This window comes from Erinaceus europaeus, chromosome 6 (genome assembly GCF_950295315.1).
Source record: "Erinaceus europaeus chromosome 6, mEriEur2.1, whole genome shotgun sequence".
Classification (NCBI taxonomy): domain Eukaryota; kingdom Metazoa; phylum Chordata; class Mammalia; order Eulipotyphla; family Erinaceidae; genus Erinaceus; species Erinaceus europaeus.
The window spans coordinates 23,017,457-23,039,831 of NC_080167.1; the positions used below are offsets into that span (position 1 = coordinate 23,017,457).

At 45.5% G+C, this 22,375-nt stretch overlaps 1 protein-coding gene across 1 annotated transcript in view; it reads right to left on the reverse strand.

Annotated features, from left to right (window-relative positions):
* Positions 1-15,219, reverse strand: part of RSPH14 (radial spoke head 14 homolog) — an 85,691-nt gene extending 70,472 nt beyond the window's left edge. Inside the window, exons 1-3 of the mRNA XM_007528790.2 lie at positions 15,013-15,219; positions 13,381-13,483; positions 8,365-8,483 (exon numbers count right to left, since the gene is read on the reverse strand). Of these exons, the coding sequence (XP_007528852.1) occupies positions 8,365-8,483; positions 13,381-13,483; positions 15,013-15,211 (421 nt within the window). The 5' untranslated portion in view covers positions 15,212-15,219. The remainder of the gene's footprint in view (positions 1-8,364; positions 8,484-13,380; positions 13,484-15,012) is intronic.
* Positions 15,220-22,375: the final 7,156 nt, after the last annotated feature.

The following is a 22,375-nucleotide window of genomic DNA, read 5'->3' on the forward strand; positions in this document are numbered from 1 at the left end:
GAAGGAAGCTTCCGTGTTATGGTCTCTTTTTCTCCCTTTCTCAACCTCTCTGCCTCTCTGTATCTATCTTTAAAAGAAAGGGTGGGGAGGCTGGGCGGTAGCGCAGTGGGTTAAGCGCACATGGCGCATGGACTGGCGGAAGGATCCCAGTTCAAACCCCTAGCTCCCCACCTGCAGGGTAGTCACTTCACAAGTGGTGAAGCAGGTCTGCCGGTATCTGTCTTTCTCTCCCCACTCTCTGTCTTCCCTTCCTCTCTCGGTTTTTCTTTGTCCTATCCAACAACAATGACAACAACAATAAAAATAACCACAATAACGATAAACAACGAGGGCAACAAAAGGGAAAAATAGCCTACAGGAGCAGTGGATTCGTGGTGCAGGCACCGAGCCCCAGAAATAACCCTGGAGGCAAAAAGAGAGAGAGAGAGAAAGAAAGGGTGTATGTTAGGGTGGGACGAGGGGAGGCTGTCACATTCAGCCCTCTCTCCCCATGGCACAGTGTCCCAGTTCAGCCCTACTCCCCAGGTCACCCAAGCTCTGTTGGGCTCATCAGTCCTGCGCCTCCCTCTGCTGGTTGATCTGGGAAATGCAACAAGCTCCAAATGACTCCACACACACACACACACACACACACACACACACACACACACACACACACACACACACACACACACACACACACACACCAGTGTATGGCACTGGAATGAATGAAGGAGCAAGTGAGTGAATTACAGCAGGAAGACAGCTAACTGGTGATCCTTAAATATATGGCATAAACCTTGACAGACAATGCCTGTGTGCCAGTCACCAGCTTATGCTGCCTACCAGTGTGGCCATGGACAGAAACCCAGCTAACAGTTACCATGAGCCTGAGCCCCAGCCCCGAGTGCAGACTGTCCTACCCATGTCTGGATACACACCCCCACTGCCTGTCACTACCTGGTGAAGCCAGGGCTCCAAGTCCCATGCAGTTGTCCATAATGATTAGAGCAGAGAGAGTTGTTGAGATAAATGTGATCCACCCAGGACCACACATCGGAAGGACTCTTCCTGGAGTACAGCCGCCAGCCACACTGGCTATTCCAGAAGTCAAAACACCCAGAACACCCACCACCTGATGGACCTTCTTAGGGCACCTACCACACCTCATGGATCTCTCACTCCTTCCACCTCAGCTCTACACTTAGCATCTACTCTTCACCAGGCATCCCAGACTCCCCCTGGGCACAGATAATGAGCACCCAGGATGTTCTGTGATCAAACATCAGGGCTAACCATTTACCCTCAGTGAGACTTGTGCGAAACATGGCCCGCCCGCCCCACCCCCACTCAGCATGATGCACTCCATGCTTGTGAATGCCAGAGTAAAGTGTCTTCCACCAACACCCAGGTTACCACAGACCTGTTGTATATGGTTAGGATAGTGTCAGACTAGCCAGGACTACCGTACTCAAACTAGACACAGTAACATCTGTTACTGTGTTACAACCAGGTCCCTTCATGAGGGGAAACACAAAAGCAAAGCTCTTTCACTTTTAGAAGGCAGAGTATCTTCATGAGTTCTTCAGCAGCATCAAATTCTCTTAAACAGAACCCCCTGTATGCACACACCCAAAATTGGAAAAAAAAAAAACACACAAAGGGAAAATATTGATGATGCTGACTATATTCAAAAATGCAAATAAACAACAACAGGAAAAGTCGCACAAACAGCCCTGGAAACATCTGCAATGTATGAAACCTGTAGGAGTAAGGAAACACTCCCTCAAATGAGAGAGGGGAGGAGGGCGAAAAAGCACTGAGCAGGCTGGGTACCTGCTCCCCCCAGGGTACTGGGTAGAGAAGGACATGGAGGTAGCACCTTCTGGAGGAAAGAAGCTCCCTCTCTCACAAAAGCAAAGTCTTGCCAGTGCAGTGGGGAGCACAGCACGCCATGGGGGTGCTGAGCAGATGCCCCAGGGAGCTCCCTCACCCGCTGGGGGACGGCCAGCTAGGAAGCAGTTGTTTAAGACTGGCATTCTGGGAGGGATTCCAGGAAAACCTGAGCAGGAATGCTGGGGAGAGGAACCCACTGCCAGCCTGTGGGCAGGTGACTAGGCTTAGTGAACCCCAGAAGCACACGGTCAAACTCAAGGTCACAGTAAATAGTTTAATAAAGCCCTTGGCACCTGAGGGATAGAGCTCACAATCCATTTCAAAGGTTTTACTTAAGGAGCAAAAGGTTACATATAGCAAGTTCTATTTGCACAGTTTTAAGGCCAGCAAGAGTAAATCTACAGGCATAATTGCTTTTGGGGTAAAAATGTGAGCTTACACAGGGATACAATCACCCTAGAACCTGGGTCATGGGGAAGCCGGGGAGGTGGGGTGCTAGGGAAAAGGTCCGTGGAGTTTTACTTGTTTTGTGGAGTCAGGGCCTCAAGCATGCATCATGCCACTGGTCCCAGACAATTTTTTATTCCTTTTATTTCAGGTAGAGAAAGAGGAAAAGAGGAGAAAACAACACTGCTCCTCTAATCTGTGGAACTCCCATGTGATGCCAGAGCTTGAACCTGGGTCTTCAAGCTTTATAAAGTATTTGCTTTACCAGTTGAGTAATATACCAGTTCCTGGACTGTATAAGTATCTTTTTTTTTTAAACAAAAAACTCAAGCATCTATGAAATATGGTAGAATGTTAAGATGTATCATGTTTGTTATCATCTATATTCCTTTGAAGGCTCACAGGAATTGTAAGAGCCCTGAGAGTAGTTAGTTCCCTCTCTCCACATCCTGTTTAGTGACAGTTTCTTGTGGGGAGCACTAGGCATTCAGTTAGCTGAACCTGGGCCAGGGATTTTTCATAAAGATACCATAATATCCCAGCGATTGTCAACCACAGCTGCAGGAGAGAACCAGCCAATTCCACTGACCCCCTAAGGCCAGGGGTAGGGGGTATTTACTTATTACTTAACAAAAGGGCTATCTCCAAACTCCATTCTTTCACTTCTAGCAGATTCCTTTCTAAAAATGTTAATAATTTGCTTATGGAGGGTAAGAGACAGAATCAGAGAGAAACCAAAGCACTACTCCACTGATCGTGGTTTCCCAATGCAAATCCTCTTAAATGGTGATCCTTGAACAGGAAAAGTATGCAGTCTATCTGATGACCTAGCTCCTGACCCCAGGGTGTGTTTATTTGAAAATAGAGGCAGAAGGTTGCAAAGACAGCCTAATTGTTATGCAAAAGACTTTCATGCCCGAGGCTCTGCACTCCCAAATTCAGTCCTTATCAACACCAAAAACCAGAGCTGAACAGTGCCCTTAGTCTGTCGGCCTATCTTTCTATCTCTCATTTAAAAAAAAAGATAGAAATAGAGACAGACCCTGGGTCTGTACTCCCAGAGGGATAGAGAATGGGAAAGCTAACAGGAGAGGGAATGGGATATGGAGACCGGGTGGTGGGAACTGTGTGGAGTTGTACCCCTCCTATCCTATGGTTTTGTTAATGTCTCCTTTCTTAAATTAAAAAAAAAAAAATAGAGACAGAGAGATGGGGGGAAAACACAGCACAAAGCTTTTTGCAGTGTAGTGGAAGCTAGGCGAAAACCTGGGTCCCTTGCATGATGAAGCAGTGCACACTTCAAGTGAGCTATTTTTCCACCACCCCTCCCCTGTGATTTTTTTTTCTTTTGGCTCCAGGGTTATCGCTGAGGCTCAGTGCTGGCACTGCACACTGCAAATCCCACTGCTCCTGGAGGCCATTTTTGTTGCCCTTATTGTTGTTATTATTCTTATTGATGTTGTTGTTGTATAGGACAGAGAGAAATGGAGAGAGAAGGGGAAGACAGAGAGGGGGAGAGAAAGATAAACACCTGCAGACCTGCTTCCCTGCTTGTGAAGCAGCCCCCCTGCAGGTGGGGAGCCAGGGGCTCGAACAGGGATCCTTACGCCAGTCTTTTTGTTTTGCACCATATGAGCTTAGTCTGCTGCAATGCCGCACAACCCCCCTGCCCCCATGATCTTTTAAAAGACCACCAGAGGGACCTGGAAGTTGACTCAAGACCCTGGGTAGGATCCCCTGTACCACAGCCTCAAACAACAAAACTCCATAGTGGGAGCCATGCTTTGGTCTCTCCCTACACACACACACACACACACACACACACACACACTTCTTTTTTTAAATTATTTATTTATTTATTCCTTTTGTTGCCCTTTTTTTTTTTCCTCCTCCAGGGTTATTGCTGGGCTCGGTGCCTGCACCATGAATCCACCGCTCCTGGAAGCCATTATTTTTTCCCCCTTTTGTTGCCCTTGTTGTAGCTTCGTTGTGGTTATTTATTGCCCTTGTTGACGCAATTCTTTGTTGGATAGGACAGAGAGAAATGGAGAGAGGAGGGGAAGACAGGGAAGGGGAGAGAAAGATAGACACCTGCAGACCTGCTTCACCGCCTGTGAAGCGACTCCCCTGCAGGTGGGGAGCCGGGGGCTCGAACCGGGATCCTTACGCCGGTCCCTGCGCTTTGCGCCGCATGCGCTTAACCCACTGCGCCACCGCCTGACCCCCGTTTTTTTTTTTTTTATTGTTGTAGTTATTATTGATGTCATTGTTGTTGGATAGGACAGAGAGAAATGGAGAGAGGAGGGGAAGACAGAGAGGGGGAGAGAAAGACAGACACCTGCAGACCTGCTTCACCGCCTGTGAAGCGACTCCCCTGCAGGTGGGGAGCCGGGGGCTCCAACCGGGATCCTTCCGCTGGTCCTTGTGCTTAGCGCCACCTGCGCTTAACCCGCTGCGCTACCGCCCGACTCCCACTTCTTTTTTTTTTTTTAATATAAAAAAATTGGACCTGGTTAGTGCATAGTGATGGAGGAAACTGACGGTAGGAATATTGCATAAAATCCAACACAAGCAGATAAGAAACTCCACTTAAATTGTGCTATAAGCCATCATTTCCCCTAATACAATGATTTAAAAAAAATAGAAAAGAAAAAGGGACCAGGGACGCAACTCAGTACCAATACATGCATGAGATGCTAGGTTCATACCCAAATATAGTTAATTAACTATTTAATTAAAATACCATGGTGGGGGGGGTGCTCTGTAGTCCCTAGCATGCCACCCCCTCCCACCTCACTCCCAGCAGTCAGCCCAGGAGAAAGAAGGCCTCCCAGACAGTTGGGGACCCCAGCTCCCTACCTCCCACCCCACCCCATGGTTCTAATCTGTTTGCCTATCTCTTTGCACCTGGCCCTGTGGTCATTTCTCCAAGACCTCAACCTGGGGTCCCATCATGCTGGGGGCTGTGCCACAGGAGGGCCCAGTGACCCCAGCTGCCAGCCTCACTTCAGAGATGGGTAAGCAGCCTTCCCAGGGACACACAGGCAACAAGGGTGAGGACAGAGGGAACACATGGCTGAGGGCCGCTGTGTTTGCCCATTTTGAACTTAAGGCACCACCACCCCCTTCTCCTTCATTACTGTCACAATTTCAGTCCCCAGCAAACAAAATGCCACCATGAAAATAAAAATAAAAAATAAAATTTTGAGAATCACCCAGTTAAGATGGTTATGAGAAAAATTACTCTCTTTTCCAAGGCACTACTAAAACAATAGTACCATTATTTTAGTCACTAAAATGCATAGATATTTCTGATCAAAAAATTGTCAAGTGATGAAATGGGATGAGGGAAGTCTACCCCCAACCCAGGCCTCACATCATGATTCTTGGAATGAGCTTCTCATTTTAAAATGCTCATTGAGGGGCTGGGTGCTGATGCACCTAGTGGAGTGCACATGTTACAATGTGCAAGAACCCAGGTTTGAGCCCCCAGTCCCCACCTGCAAGGGGAAAGCTTTGCGAGTGGTGAAGCAGGGCTGCAAGTGTCTCTCTGTCTCCCTCTCTTATCACCCCCTTCACTTTCAACTTCTGGCAGTCTCTATCCAACAAGATAATTAAATTTAAAAAAATAAATAAAATGCTCATTGATCTTGTCAATGCCCATGCTTAGCAGAGAAGCAGCTACAGAAGCCAGAACTCCTACTTTCTGCTCCCCATAAACAACCTTGATCCACAGGATGAAAATAAGGGGACTCTTCTCCAGCTCCATCAGCACTCAGAGAGAGAGTGAAGGAAAAGGAGAGGGACATATGGAGGTAGCTACGATGCTATGAGTGGCTTAGAGGGGAAGAGAGGATTAAATCAGAAAAAGAAGGGGCAACTATATATACATGTGGACAGATCATTGTAGAGAAGATGGTTGGCCCATGTCTACAATTTTAGGGGAACTGTGGTGGGTTGCAGTGGAGAGAGTGAAGATTCAGAACTCTGGTGGTGGGAATGGTGTGGATTTAAGTGGAGTTTCTTATCTGCTTGTGTTGGGTTTTATGCAATATTCCTACCGTCAATTTCCTCCACCACTATGCACTGACGAGGTCCAATTTTTTATATTAAAAAAAAGAAGTGTGTGTGTGTGCCTTATTACATTTCTTACACTTGCTCATAGTACTCACACTTAATGAGGCATTACCACACATTAAACAAAAAACACTCAGAAAGGCAGGAAATATCCAGTGTGGATGTTGCCCAGAGACTCTGGAACACATATGTAGGAGCAAAACTTAGCAGAACTGTTTTTTTTTAAATATTTATTTATTTATTTTCCTTTTTTGTTGCCCTTGTTTTTATCATTGTGTGGTTATTATTACTGTTGTTATTGATGGTGTTGTTGCTGGATAGGACAGAAAGAAATGCAGAAAGGAGGGGAAGACAGAGATGGGGAGAGACACCTGCAGACCTGCTTCACCATTTGTGAAGTGACCCCCCCACCCCCGCAGGTGAAGAGCGAGGGCTTAAACTGGGATCCCTACACTGGTCCTCGAGTTTCATACCATGTGCGCTTAACCTGCTGCGCTACAGCCCGACTTCCAGCAGAACTGTTTTAGGAAGAACATTTGCAGTATTTTCCAAACTTACTTTATACGCAACAATTCTGCCCCTAGGTACATCTCTCAAGAAATGCATATCCACGTCCATACAAGAATATTTAGAGCTGCTGTACTCTTGGTAGCCATACACAGAAACAATTCAAATAGCCATTGGCAACAGCCTGGATAAACCACCAGTTACTATCCGCATGCTGATACCGAACCTCCTGCAGAAATCAGTAATGCCTAAGATGTGTATATGGATCTGAGAGACAAAAATGTTGAGCCAAAGAAACCAGAGACAAAATATGACAGACTGTACGTTTCCATTAATGTCAAGTTTTAAAAGACGTATAAGCTATTCAACAGTCATAGAAATCGTAGCGCACCCAGTGAAGCGCACACAATACTAAGTACAAGGACCTGTGCAAAGAGCCGGGTTGGAGCCCTCATTTCTTCCTACCTGCAGGGGGTTTGCTTCCCTCTTTCTAGATCCTTGTCCTTTTTCTGTTTCTCTCTGCCCTATCTTAGATAGATAGATAGATAGATAGATAGGGAGAAGGAAAAAATGGCCACCAGGAGTGGTGAATACATAGTGCTAGTACCAACCTTCAGCTAATAACCCTGGTGGGAAAAAAAATAAAATAAAAGAAAGGAGGAAAAAGAAAAAAAAGATTAAAGATGCTGTCAAGTCTTTGGCTGAGAGGTAATAACCAACTAGTTCACTAGCATGGGAACTTCTGGAGTGCTGCTAATATTCTATAGATTTCTGGAATTAGGGAGTGGGTCTGAGGCATAGTTCCTTACTACAATTTAATCAAACTCTACTCATGTACAGTTTGCCTGCAGTAATTCCTTATACATGTACATTGCAGCGTAGCAAAATCACAGCTTTTAAAGAATGTGTTCTGGAGGCCAGGTGGTTGTGCAAACAGCTGGACACACATGCTACCATGCATAGGGGTCCCAGTTCAAGTCTCTGGTTCTCATCTGCAGTGGGGAGGCTTCATGAATGGTGAAGCAGTGCTGCAGGTGCCTCCCCCTCTCTCCACTTCTCCCTTTCCTCTCAATTTCTCTCTATCCTATTAAATAAAAAGGGGAAATGGCCACCAGGAAAAGTGGGTTCATAGTGCAGGTACTGAGCCTTGGCACTAACCTTGGTGGCAATAATATATATATATGGAATGTGTTTGAGGGTCTGAGAGATGGCACACTGGGCAGGATGCATGGTAATACAGGCGACCCAAGTTCAAACCCCAGCACCCACTCTTCCCTCTCTATCTGAATGAAGAATAATGATTAAGAGCAATGATACCATGCACATGTGGCCCAGTCCATCCCACCACCACTGCCACCACCACAAACACACAAAATGTGTTCTAGACCATTATCTGCAGCACTGCCTGCCTGATCTGAGAAGAGACGCAGGCCTGCCCAGCACTCATTGTGAGCCTACCTGAAGGCAGCTCAGCCAAGTACTTGAAGGTCTGATGCAGGTTGTATCGGCAGGTTGGCTGGGGGTCATTCAGCAGGAAGGACAGGGCACGAATGATATTGTGCTCCAAAAAGCCTTCTCTGGGGGAAGAGAAGTCAGATTCAGAGGCAGCAAAGACCAAACCCAGATTGAATCCAGTAAGAGGCAAGAAGTGGGTGCACCTGCAGACCACTTCCTCCAGCTTCCTGAGAGAAGACAAAGACAAGGGGGTGGGGGGAACAGTCGCCTTGGGTATCCCTCAAAGTCATGACCATGTGTGACTTGAGCAGTGTTGGAAAGGACCAGATGTCAGAATCATACAGTTCTGCCCCTTCCTAGCTAGGACTCTGACTCAGGCTCTGTGAACCTTTCCAAGTCTCAGTCCTACTGTCTATGAAATGGGGATGAAGAGGAAGAAGTCTATAGTGTATATCTCCTGTAAGGCCTCCCCTGAAATGCCAGGCTCAGCTGACCACCTCTCTGAACCCCACACACACCCCTGCTGGTGCCCTTGTAGCCCTTCCCCCTTTTCCCAGCTGTGCATCTTGTTTGCCAGCTGCCAGCTGCCTAACTCCAAACCTATGCATGCCTGTTATGCTTGTTGTTATAATTATATAAGTTAATTAAAAACTAGGCAAACCAACTGGGAGAAAAAAGACTTTTTTTTCTTCTAATTTTCTCATGAAAACAAAGTTGATTGAATGCCTTGGAAAGACTTGAAAGTGAGTCTTCAAAAAAGAAAAGGTAAGGATATGATTATAAAAAAATCTGGAAGATTTGTGCATGTAGATTGCTTCATTAATGTCTTTGAGTTCTCGCTGTGCTGGAAACCAATCAAAGCTGCAGATGAGATACTATAGGTGTGGTTTAAAGCAAAAAGATGTCAGAAAAAAAAATCTAGCCAGTGGACTCAGATATAAGAAGAGGCCTGAGCTGCTCACCAGTGAATGTCTAATCATATGAGTTCGGAGTAAAAATAAACTGTTTAAAAGGAATATACAGGTCTGGGGAGACAGCATAATGGTTATGTAAAAAAAAAAAACCATGATGCCTGAAGCACCAAAGGTCCCAGGTTCAGTCCTCAGCATCACCATAAGGTAGAGCTGAGCAGTGCTCTGGTATATGTATAAGAAATAAATTAAAGGTGTGAGGTGGTGGTACACTTGGTTGAGAGTACACATTATCATGTTCAGAGACCCAGGTTCAGGCCCACCCATCCTCACCTGCAGGAGGAAGCTTCACAAAGTAGTGCTGCAGTGCTGCAGATGTCTCTCTGTCTCTCCCTCCCCTCTCAGTTTCTCTCTGTCCTATCAAATGTAAGAAAAAGAAAATAAATCATTAAAATAATTAAATAAATAAAAACTTTAAACCAAAGAAATGCAATGGTTTTAAAATAATAAAAGGAATATACAGGGCAGGGGTAGATAGCATAATGGTTATGCAAAGAGACTCTCATGCCTGAGGCTCTAAAGTCCCAGGTTCAATCCCCTGCACTACCATAAGCCAGAGCTGAGCAGTGCTCTGGTAAAAAAAAAAAAAAAAAAAAAAATTGGAAGAAAAAAAAAAAGGAATATGCATTTTATTCAATCCCAGTAGGATTTTCTTTTTTACCATCCTAAATTGTTTATTAAATAAGAAGTCTGCAGATAGTGCTTATTACTAGGCACAATAGTAGAGCTAGATAGAGCGTACTGGCCCCTTTCCAGCTGCAGCACAGAGACCACCCATGGTGCATGGTTGGCTGAGTGATTTCCCTTATCTTGGGATTTCTTCTGCCAACTTTCTGGAGTGGCTTAATGAGGATGACCTCCATGAATATGCCTGCAGAATCTCCAGTGGTCTAGTAAGAACTTAAGACTCAGGGGCTCATAGTGGCACCTTGCTCTCTCCTCTACGTTGAAGCTGATGGCATCAATGGCTAACACCAGGTATATAGCCTTGCTGCAGGTGGGACCCTAAGAACTGGATGTCTGCAGCAGCTGTGGTGCACATGAATTCTGTCAATGACTATGCTGTGTGTCTGTCCTGGTTTGCACAAATGATCAGTCCTGATGGCAAGGAGGGGGTTGTGTAGAGAGCTGGGGGTTAGTGGTATTGCAGGTAGTGGGCCCAGAGAAGAAAGCACTGGGCACAGTAGAATAGAATTGCACAGGCACAAGGCCCTAATACACACAAAAGAAAAAATAAGGGAATCTTCATTCCTCTGTGCCCCGAAGGTAATAAAGCACTTTCCCTGAGATTGTGTCAGATAAAGGAAGTGAGACACAATCAAAGGTCTTGCCCAGTCACATATGGGAAGGATACCCACCACACACACACACACTCACACACACACATCCTACAGACCCAAACACACCCATACTGCTCTGCACTTGTTGGTAAAAAGCATGTGAATAATAGTGCTCATTATGTTACTACCACCACCACCACACACACACACACACACACCCCATTCATAGTAACCCTCTGGATCAAAGCTGTCCAGGGACCTGAGTTTGAACCCAAAGAGGAGACAGGAGACTGGAAGGTTATGGGGACTGAGGTGGACATCTGGAAATGGCCTTGAGCAGCATGTGTGTGAGCCTGCAGAAAACATCTGTGGGGAGAGGGAGATAGTTATCAGAAATAACCAATAAAGCCTGCCTGTCAGGAAGCCACTAGGGCCGAAGGGGGCAGACATTTTGCAGGTGTCCGAGATTGAGCACTTCACATGTATTAACCTGGTTAAGTCCTGCCCAGGGAGCAGGTACAGATAAGGACAACACTGCATGAGAAGGTTGGGGCGAAGCAGGACTGATTCTGTGAGAGGCCCCAACACCTAAGGAAGGACTCAAGACTTCTCTGAAGGGTGTCTGCTGTTCACGGCCAACACGGCAGACACCCTGAGTGCCTGCCTCTTGCAGTCTCATCATCACTGGTTCTGCCTCTTCCTCTCTGCACATATACACACTGGGCAGTGGGCCCTGCACAGGGCTGGAGGGATGATTGTGATTTCTGTGCTTTTTTTTTTTTTTTTTTAATTCCATAGTACTGCTCAGCTCTGGCTAATGGTGGTAGAAGGGACTGAACCTGGGACCTTGGAGCCTCAGACATGAGAATCTTTTTGCATAACCATTATGCTATCTGCCTCGCCCACTTTTTAAATAATTTTTTTTTATTTTAGGACTGAGAGAAATTGAAAGGGGAGAAGATAGATACATAGATATCCTTTCATCGTGGCTCTACCGATATCCTCTCAATCCCCCACAGATGAGAACTGGGGGCTTCAACCTGACTCTTTGTGCATGTGTTACTAGCCAGAACTTACTTTTTTTTTTTAACTTATTCCTTAAGGAGAAAGAGAGAGAGAGATGTTAGGGGACTCGGGTACACCCAGCACTGGGAAACTGAGCTGAGAGTACTGGGCATACTAGTCCTGTGTTCTACCAGATAAGTCCTATCCTGTGTTCTGTTTTTGACACACTGTAAATCCCAGTGATCCCAGGTTAAGAGGTGAACTGAGTTGATATGGGACAGTACGTCTGCAGCCCCCCTCTACATACACACTGATATCTAACCACAATATAAAATGAATTATTAAGGGGAAGAGGGCTGAGAGATATTATATCATGTCACTCATCAGACATGTTACCATGCTCAAGTTCAAGCCCCCACTCCCCAACATGGGAACACTTGCACAGGGAGAGTATCACAAGTACAGGGCAATGCTATGATGACTCTCCTTCACTTTCTGCCGTTCCCTTTTTTTTTGCCACCAGGGTTATTGCTGAGGCTCGATGCCTACATTAGGAATGCACTGCTTCTAGTGGCCATTTATTTTATTTTTTTTAGTGGACAGGACAGAGAAATTAAGAATGGAAGGGAGACAGAGAGGGAAAGAGAAAAGATAGACAACTGCAAACTTGTTCACTGCTTGTGAAGCAACACCCCTGCAGATGGGGAGCCAGGGGCTCCAACCTTGAGCAGTCCCTGCGCTTTGTGGTATTTGTGCTTAACCTGGCACACCACTGCCCAGCCCTTCTTTCAGTCTTTATCGAAAAAGTGTTTAATTAAAATCTGCTAGGAGTGGTGGAATCATGCAGGTGCAAAGCCCCATCAGAAACTATGGTGGCAAAAGAAAGAACAAAAATATCTGGGTTTTGTTTGGTTTTGCCACCAGGGTTACTTCTGGGGCTTGATACTGGCATGGTAAATTCACTGCTCCAGCAGCCTTTTTTTTTTTTTTTTTCCTTTCATGTATTTTATAGGACAGAGAGTAATTAGAAGGGGGAGGTGGGGGAGAAAGAGGAGGAGGCAGGAGAGAGAGAGAGAGAGAGAGAATACCTGCAGCACTACTTCACTACTCACGAAGCTTCCCCCCTGCAGGTGGGAGCTAGGGGCTTGAACCTGGGTCCTTAGATATAGTAACATGTGTACTCTCTCAGATATGCCACCACTTAGCCTGCATGTTTTTTTAAAGTATAGAATGTAATGCTGCACGTACACAGGAAAGGGACACTTTCAGGTACTAGAAACCTAGAAAAATGTGGTGTTGCAAGCAGGAGTTGAAACCACCAGCTAAAATAAAAAATAAAGGAAAAACATAGCTACCACAGGAGCAGTGGATTCATAGTGCGGGCACCAAGCCCAAGCAATAACCCTGGTGGCGATAAAAGTAAAAGTAAAATAAAATAAAATAGCTGGAGGAAAGTTGGCCTTGGGGTGATGGTATCCTATATTTGAGAGGCCCCAGAACCACATAAATAAAATTCCCTGATCTAGAATAAAGGGCCCCATTAGACACACACACCCCATACACACAGAGAGGCAATCAAACCCTTCTTACAGAGAGAGAAAGAGAGGGAGAGAGAGAGACCTCTTGTAATCAAACAGATATCCCTAGGAAGGCCAGGATGACAGACAAAAATTCAGAACACTCAAGGCCTTTCAACAGCATGTGACCCAGAGGAAAGGTGTGATTCTCAAGCAGGGCATTGATTTGCCGAGACAGCTGCCCACCTGCCTATGTTATGGGTTGCCATGATGTAGAGCACCTCGGTGGCCTTTATCCGCACCATGTCATTGGTGTCCTTCAGCAAAACTTTCAGACTCTCCAGGCAGCCTGCGAGGCAGAAAACCCTGTGAACATTGACCAGTCTCAGAAAACAGCCAGTCTAGAACAGATGAGTCAACAATAGAGCAACGAGAGGTTTTACTGTTTGGCGGGAGCTTGGGCTTGTATGAGTTACAAAGCATTTTAGAGTCATTGAAGTGGGCTCAGTGTGCTAGAAAAGCTTACACCCAGAGGCCATCTAACCCTCTTGTACATTATTTTTTCACCTTTTCTTGCAGTTGGTAATGGGATTTTTAAAAATGGCTTGGGCGTCAGGTGGTGTCACAGCGAGTCAAGCGCAGGTGTTACCATGCACAAGCACCTAGGTACAAGTCCAGGGCCCCCACCTGCAGGAGAAAAACTTCACAAATAGTGAAGCAGTGCTACAGGTGTATATCCTTCTATCTGTTCCTTGCCTCTCAATTTTTCTCTGTCCTATCCAAAAAAAAAAAAAAACCAAACCAGAGATAACCCTAGTGACAATAAAAATAAATTAATTAAAGTTAAAAAAAATTTTTTTAAAAAAAAGGGGCCTTGGGGGCTGGGCAGTGGTGCACTGGGTTAAGCACACATAGTACAAAGAGCAAGGATCCTAGTTCGAGCCCCTGGCTCCCCAACCTTCAGAAGTGTCGCTTCACAAGCGGTGAAGCACGTCTACAAGTGTCTGTCTTTCTCTCTTCCTCTCTATCTTCCCCTTCCCTCTCAATTTCTCTCTGTCCTATCAAAATAAATATATATATATTTATTTATATAAACAAAAAGGCCACAGGAGCAGAGGATTCATAGTACAGGCACTGAGCCCCAGCAATAACCCTGGAGGTGAAAAAAAAAAAAAGAGCCTTTGCATTTGGAGATACCAGTAACCTAATTCCAAAGCTGCCCCAAATTAGCTATGTCCCCTTGAATGGATCATACCTGGAGATGGCCAGATTGAGCATATAAATCCTGATTGATTTACTTATTGGGCAATGCTAACCTTTTTAATCTGCCCACTGTGGATGCACCCTGCCTCTGGGACAGGTGCTATCAGGTAGCACAGGCCCTGTGTGTGGGGTGATGCTGGTTCAGGTTCACTCAAATGAAAGTCTTGTAATTGAAGCACCCTCTGGTGTTCAAGGCCACGCTAGACCACCACCTCCCCAGGAATTAAGCCAACCTGTGAGATCAGACCGGAGGGAGAGAAGAGGTTGTGTCTGATGTGGGAAAGGTATGAGAGTGCCTCAGAGTTTGCCTCAACACTTACTCTGCTAATTAGGAGACTAGGAAGCAAGGGAAATTAGTCCCAAATATATGAGTGGGTTCAGTAGACTGCATGCCTGTCGTCTGTGAGTCTTATGGATGAGACAGATAAAGGGGGCTACTTATGGGGCATCTGTGACCACCTGGCTGAGCTATAGGTGGGGGGGGGGGCTCTTTTGTGGCTATGGGAAGGCTGTAGGGAAGGATAGTGTAAAGGGGGCCTGGTCAGCACCTCACATCTTGAGTCACTTTGTCCATCCAGACCCCAGTTGCAGTCACCTGGGTTGTGGCACTCTCACCTAAGCTGATGGCCACATAGACATGCTCAGGGTCATGCATGAGGTCACACAGAGCCATGAGGGCTTTCTGCCTGGTCAGCAGATCCTCTGACTGCAGCTCCTCGTTCAGCTTGGGCAGGGCCCGGCAGCCATAGGCGATGGTAGCCTGAGTGGGGTTGATGTCAGGAGGCAAGTACAAGGAGATCCGGGTGTGTGCCATCTTCCTGCACCTGCAGAGGAAAACGGTCTGAGTTTGCAAAAGAAGTTCTGCAGAAGTCATTTGTAGAATTCTTTTCAGATATAAAACAATAGTAAACATATTGATGAAGTAAAAAAAAAAACACGCTGAAATTAAAGAGAATTAATAATCACACACACAAAGCACTGATAAAGAGCTGGAGATATAGCATAATGGTTATGCAAAAGACTCTCATGCCTGAGGCTCTGAGATCCTAGGTTTACTCCTCAGCACCACCATCAGCCAGAGCTGAGCAGTGCTCTAGTCTCTCTCTCTCTCTCTCCCACTAAAATAAAACAAATCTTAAGAAATTAAAAGCTAAAAAAGAAATCACTACTCATCATTCCTACTGTAATTTAGAATTGACTTCTCATTAGATTTCATAACTGTGAGGGCAGGTGGGAAAGGATTATTAATTCAGTTTTACACATGAACAAACTGAGGTTGGGAACACTAGAACAACTTGCTGAAAGTCATGGTGAAGATATATAACAGCCCACATGACAAATTCCAGAGTTCTCTCATACTTAACTACAGAATAAACCACCAATACATCACAGGCTGAGCCACTAGCTAAATTTTAAAGTAAAAAAAAAAAATTCTGGCTGAAAGCAGCAAATGTATCTATTTGAAGAGACTTATGCACATCTATGTTCATAGTAGCACAATTTGCAATAGCCCAAATTTGGAAGCAACCCAGGTGCCCAATGACAGATGAGTGACTAAGAAAATTATATATATAGTCTCTTCTGTCACATCTTGGATAACTTTTAAAGGTATCACATTGAGTGAAATAAGTCAGAAAGAGAAGGGTAGATACTGAATCATCTCATTCATAGATGGAACTTAAGATACAAAGACAGGGGAGTCAGGCGGTAGCGCAGTGGGTTAAGCACATGAGGTGCCAAGCACAAGGACCGGCATGAGGATCCCGGTTCGAGCCCCCGTCTCCCCACCTGCAGGGGAGTCGCTTCACAGGCAGTGAAGCAAGTCTGCAGATGTCTATCTTTCTCTCCCCCTCCCTGTCTTCCCCTCCTCTCTCCATCTCTCTCTGTCCTAGCCAACAACTATGATATCAATACTAACTATAACAATAAAACAAAAAGGGCAACAAAAGGGAATAAATAAATATTTTATAGATACAAAGACAGTAAAGGAAAACACAAGGTGAAACTTTGACTGGGGATGGTGGTATTGCACCAAACAAAGGACTATGGGAAAGGAGGGAAAAATGGGATAGAGGGATGCTGGAGTCCTGGTGCATGATGGTGGAAAGGGACCTAGGTTGAGAGAATGTGTCTTGCATACACTTGCCATGGGGAGATGAGAGGTTGTACTGTACTATAAAGCATTAACACTCCCCCCAATAAAGTGGGAATTTAATATAAAAAGAAGAGGAAGAAGAAGGAGAAGGAAACAGACAAAACTAAAGAACAAGCACTAATATGGTCACTATATTACTTATCTTGTGCCAGCAATATCTAGTATCCAACTCAATCACACCAGAGGGAGGGTATTTGCATTATTCACATTTTACAAAGAAGGATATTGGGCAAAGGACTTGTTAAATGTCACAGGACTTCTAAGACTAAGAAGGCCAGTGTTCACATCCAGGTCCAGCTCAGTCTCTCTTTAGGACCCATATTCAGATGCTTCCCATACAGGTTAAAATTCCATTAAGTATAGGCTGCACGGGCTAGTAGGTATTTAAAATAATTAAAATAAAAAAAAATCCTCAATCTAGATCAACAACAGTAGAGAATGTTCCATCCTCTGAAGGGAGGCTGGACAACATATTCTACGCTCCACCTGAGGAAGATGGGTTCTGAAATTGGGGCAGCTTGGAATGTTCCTACTCATGACCACAGAATGTGAACTCAGATCTACAGGGATGCAGAGGTCACATAGGCTCCTAAACTGAATATGGGCCCCAGATCAGTTCAAATCAACGGGGTTTACAGTCAACAATATTTATATACCTTTCCCATATTTGGGAACTATTCTCTTCCCTGACCCAGCTTTCTGGTCCTTTATGCACCCATGACATCATCTCCCCAGACAATAACTTAGACCCACCTGCATATCAGATGTTAGGCTCAGGGAAAATAAAAACTAGTATAGTCATGGGCTCTTTGAAATATAATTAAAATATGCCTACTAGCTATCTAAAAAACGGAGACCCTCCAACTCTTCATCTGCACTATTCCAGCCTTTAGATTCATGATTAGTCAACAACTTTTTTTGGCTCTATATGTTAACTCTCTTTTCAGTACCAGGTTCCAGATGCTAAGATGATGCCAACCAGACTTCCCTGGGTAGATGACCCCACCAATGTGTCCTGGAGCCCTGCCTCCCCAGAACCCCTCCCTACTAGGGAAAGACAGAGGCAGACTGGGAGTATGGATTGACCAGTCAACGCCCATGTTTAGCGGGGAAGCAATTACAGAAGCCAGGCCTTCCACCTTCTGCAACCCACAATGACCTTGGGTCCATACTCCCAGAGGGATAAAGAATAGGAAAGCTATCAGGGGAGGGGATGGAATACAGAGTTCTTGTGGTGGGAACTGTGTGGAGTTGTACCCCTCTTATCCTATGGTTTTTGTCAGTGTTTCCTTTTTATAAATAAAAATTAAAAAAAAAAAGTTCCTAGACCCAAGCCATGGTGGTCCCTGCCAAAGACTTCTCTGCATCTTCCTGCATCTGCAAAAGCTTCTGTCTGTCTCTGAGTTGCTCTATTAACTGATGGGTAAGACCAAACACACCAGAGCTCCAGATATATAGACTGAATTTTATTGCAGCAGTGGCTGCCATTGTTAACCAGGTTTAGTGGCAACGACTTGCCCTAGATCTAGAAGAATCTACACTAATAAATGTGTTGTGCGGGACTCTTTGATTCCAGGAAAGCAGACATGAGGGCAGGCTGGCTGGGGGGAGGCCGCCATAGGCTCTGGGGTCCCTTGGCAGGGAGCAGGGGACTCTGGAGTAAGGGCCAGCCCTACCCTGAGGACCATGGGTTGCGGCAGACCTGCCACAGAGGAGAGAGCACTGGGGTGTGAGGATGCTAGCCCTCTGCTATGCTTTCTGAGCAGTTCTGGGGACCCCCCTTTTCCCAGCCCCCTGTCCCACCTCACCAGGCTCACCTGCCTCAGCTCAAGCGGTCTCCGGAGCTTGCCTGTTGCCAGGCGACCCGGTTGCTAGGCGACCCCGTGGCGTCCAGGACAGCCACTGCGCATGCGCAAACAGCTTTTGCCTGGGGCTGGCTGTTAATTCAGGATATTTACTGGGTTTCAGTGAGGAACAAAGGTGGCTCAGCCTTGTTTATGGTAGGGAGGGGAGGGAAGGGGGGAGTGGGGAGGGGGAAACAAAGGGGAAGGGCAGGGGAAAGGCACTGTACAGGCCTTTCTCTATTCTGAACATCATATGCCTTTAATCCTCAGAGCTAACCTCTAAATTGATAACAATTATCCAGGCTTTGATGAGACCGTGAAAATGATACCGTAGCTTCCCCCAAATCACACAGACTTGAGAGTATCACTGGCCAACTCTGGTCCATTTTCCTTGCCCTACAAGCTGAAAGCTGGCAATGACACAATTGGTCTCTGCAGTGGATAGATATAGCACATTGTTGGCTAGAGGGGGGGGGGGAGTCCTGAGATAATTGTGGTTTATAACATCATACGGGCTTCAGTTGTACAGCTTTATTAATCAACATCTGTATACACTTTGCTACCAGAAGTCCAATTTCCATCTTTCATCATATAATTCACCCCTTTTACCCAACTGACCTATCCCTCTTTTCCATTCCCTTCTGATAAACACTGACTTCTTTTTTCCACCAGGGATATCACTGGGGAGTGGTGCTTACATGACAAATCTACCACAATTCCCAGTGACCATTTTTTCTTTTCTCTCCCTCCCCCTTTTCCTTTTTACTTGATAGGACAGAGAGAAATTGGGAGGGGAGGGGTAGTTAGAGAGGGAAAGAGAGAGATACCTGCAGCACTGCTTCATTTCTTGTGAAGCTTCCACACTGCGGGTGGGGATGGATCCTTGAACCCGAATCCTTGGCCATAGTAATGTGTAAGTCCCAGGGTTACTGCTGGGACTTGGTACCACCACTACAAACCTACTACTCTGGCAGGCACTTTTTCCTTTATTTTCTTGTTTGTTTTTCTTTTTCTTTTAATAGGACAGAGATAAATTGACAGGGGAGGAAGAGAGAGAAAGGGAGAGACACCTGCAGACCTGTTTCACTGCTCATGTAGCATCTCCCCACCCCACCCCACCCCTGCAAGGTGGGAAGCAGGGGTTTGAACCTGGGTCCTTGTACATGGTGACATGTGTGCTCAATCAAGTGTGCCACCATTCAGCCACCTTGTTTTGTTTTTATAAGAACTGTTGTTATTGAAAACAAGTCAGAGGGGTCTGGGTGGTAGCGCAGCAGGTGAAGCGCACATGGCGCAAAGTGCAAGGACCCGTAAAGACCCCGGTTTGAGCCCCGGCTCCCCACTTGCAGGGGGAAGGTGACTTCACAAGCAGTGAAGCAGGTCTGCAGGTGTCAACCTTTCTCTTCCTCTCTCTGCCCGTTCCCTCTCGATTTTTCTCTGTCCTATCCAATAGCAATAACAAGGGCAACAGAAGGGGGGAAAATTGCCTCCAGGAGCAGTGGTTTTGTAGTGCAGGCACCAAGCCCCAGCAATAACCCTGGAGACAAATAAAAAAAAAAAAAAAAGAACCCTGCTTCTCTGGGCCTTGGGTGATGTCTAACTCCAGTCATAGCAGACTTGGTTTTGTTTGTTTTGTTTTTTAATTTTTTTTGCCACTAGGGTTGTCGCACCTGCACAATTCCACTGCACCTGGTGATATTGTTTCCCCTTTCAGTCTCAGAGAGGAACAGAGAGGGAATGAGACACAACACATTATATCACTTGTGAAGCTTCCCCTTTGCATGATGTTCCCATGTAGTACTGTGGGCTTGAACCCCCGTTCTGATGCATGTTAAAGAATGAACTCTAGGGAGTTGGGCGGTGGCGCAGCGGGTTAAGCGCAGGTGTAAGGATTCTGGTTCAAGACTCTGGCTCCCCACCTGCAGGGGAGTCGTTTCACAAGTGGTATAGCAGGTCTGCAGGTGTCTTTCTTTCCCCCTCTCTGTCTTCCCCTCCTCTCTCCATTTCTCTCTGTCCTATCCAACAACAACATCAATAACCACAACAATGTTAACAAGGGCAGCAAAAGGGAAAATAAATAAATAAATATTTAAAAAAGAAAAACTTAAAAAAAAAAAAAAGAATAAGCTCTACGGGGTGAGCTATCTCCTGGAACCCTGGACTTGCTCTTAATTTCCCCAACTGTCAACTTTCTGCTGCAGCCTGCTTGTAACATTAACTGCCTCTTTGTCCTACACGTTGATGGACACTTCCTCCACAAAGTATTCCTTCATCCAAATTAGTATAATTACCCCACACTTCTTTCACCTAATTCTTTTTTAATCATCCTCCTCTTTACTTCCAATTCCACTGCTCTGTGGTGGACTCCCCCCCCCTTTTAACATAATCATACACTCAGAGAGAGACACATACAGATAGAAGGAGCAATACCATAGCACCCATTCCACCATTTATTGAGTGAACGGTGCTATTCACAGTGGTCCCATGTGGTGTCTGGAGCTTGAACTCAAGTCCTTGTGCATAGTAAAGTGTGCGCTCTTCCAGGTGAGCTATCTCTGGCCCTATATAACCGTTTCTGTCAACAAATTCTATAATAAGTTTCTTGAGAGTAGAACCCACGTGAGTTTTATTGACTTGTCTCACTAGTGCCAAGAATATACTAGTTTTTTTCCCAGTGTGTGTAGAATAAATAAATGGTTAATAAGCTTTAACCAAACTTTATAATCTACAAAGCATTTTCAGTATCTTGTGTGATTATTTTTGCTAGGGTAGAGATAAATTGAGAGAGGGGAAGACAGAGACAATAATAACAACAACAAGAGCAACAAGGGCAACAAAAATGGGGAAAAAAATAGCCTCCAGCAGCAGTGGATTCAAAGTGCAGGCTCCAAGTCCTAGCAATAACCCTGGAGGCAAAGAAAAAAAAAAGAAAGAAAGAAAGAAAGAGAGAGAGAAAGAAAGAATTGGCTGGAGAGAATGCACAGTAATACTGTACATGCATGAAGCCCTGAATTTAATCCCTAATGCCACATTAAAAAAATATACATCAAATCTGACCTGAAAGGGTTAGAGATGGAGGAATTACTGTATTCTCTGTGTTCCAACTTGTTTCTTTTCATTTGAGTTATTTATTGAATAGACAATATATGCTCAGAGAGGAAAATCTATAAAGTCTTCGCCCTTCCCAGATCACCAGCCAAGTGGTTGTCCTCACCTGTTATACAAATAAATCCTCTTAGTTTACATTTTAATGTAGGGACTGCAGACTTGAAACACTGTACCCCTACTTTTTATGTATATAGTTTAACATTCCTTTATTCTCTTAGTACTTCTCTGTGCAAGGCCTGTCCAATTGATGTAACACATCTCTGAACTAAACACAAAATCCCTGATCTCATTGCCCTTGGTAGAGGGACACAGACAAAATAACCAGTAGGTTATGCAACATGTGAGCAAATAGTAAGTGCCTGGAAGAAACGGTAGAATAAGGGGTTGGGAAGATGCTACAGGTATAAAATAGGGCGCTTACAAGAGGCTTCATCTAGAGGTGACATGCGAGCAAAGTGGTAAGTAAGGGGGGGATCGAAGTAGCTGTCTGGGGAAAGAGCACTCAGGGCTTAGGAAAGAACGGGTTTGCACCCCACACCCACCCCCCCAGGGCTTGGTGTAGCAGAGGTCAGGAAAAGTGCAGTAGAAGCTCGGATGAGCCATGGAGCCTCTTGGGTCATTGTGAAGGTTTTATTAATCTGTGGGAGTTGAGGAGGCATTGGAGGATTTGGAGCTGTGGATTGACAAGATCCGATCTGTGTTTGCAGAGGAGGCTCCTTGGCACTGTGAGAGTGAGAGGGAGACTAAGGTGGAAACAGGGAGGAGACCAGTTCAGGAGCGAGCAGGCAGTGGTTTGGACCAGTGGGAAGGAGAGAGTATACTCAACAAAGTTGCAGGGCAGAATGGAGGATTCCATTGATAGATTCCATTG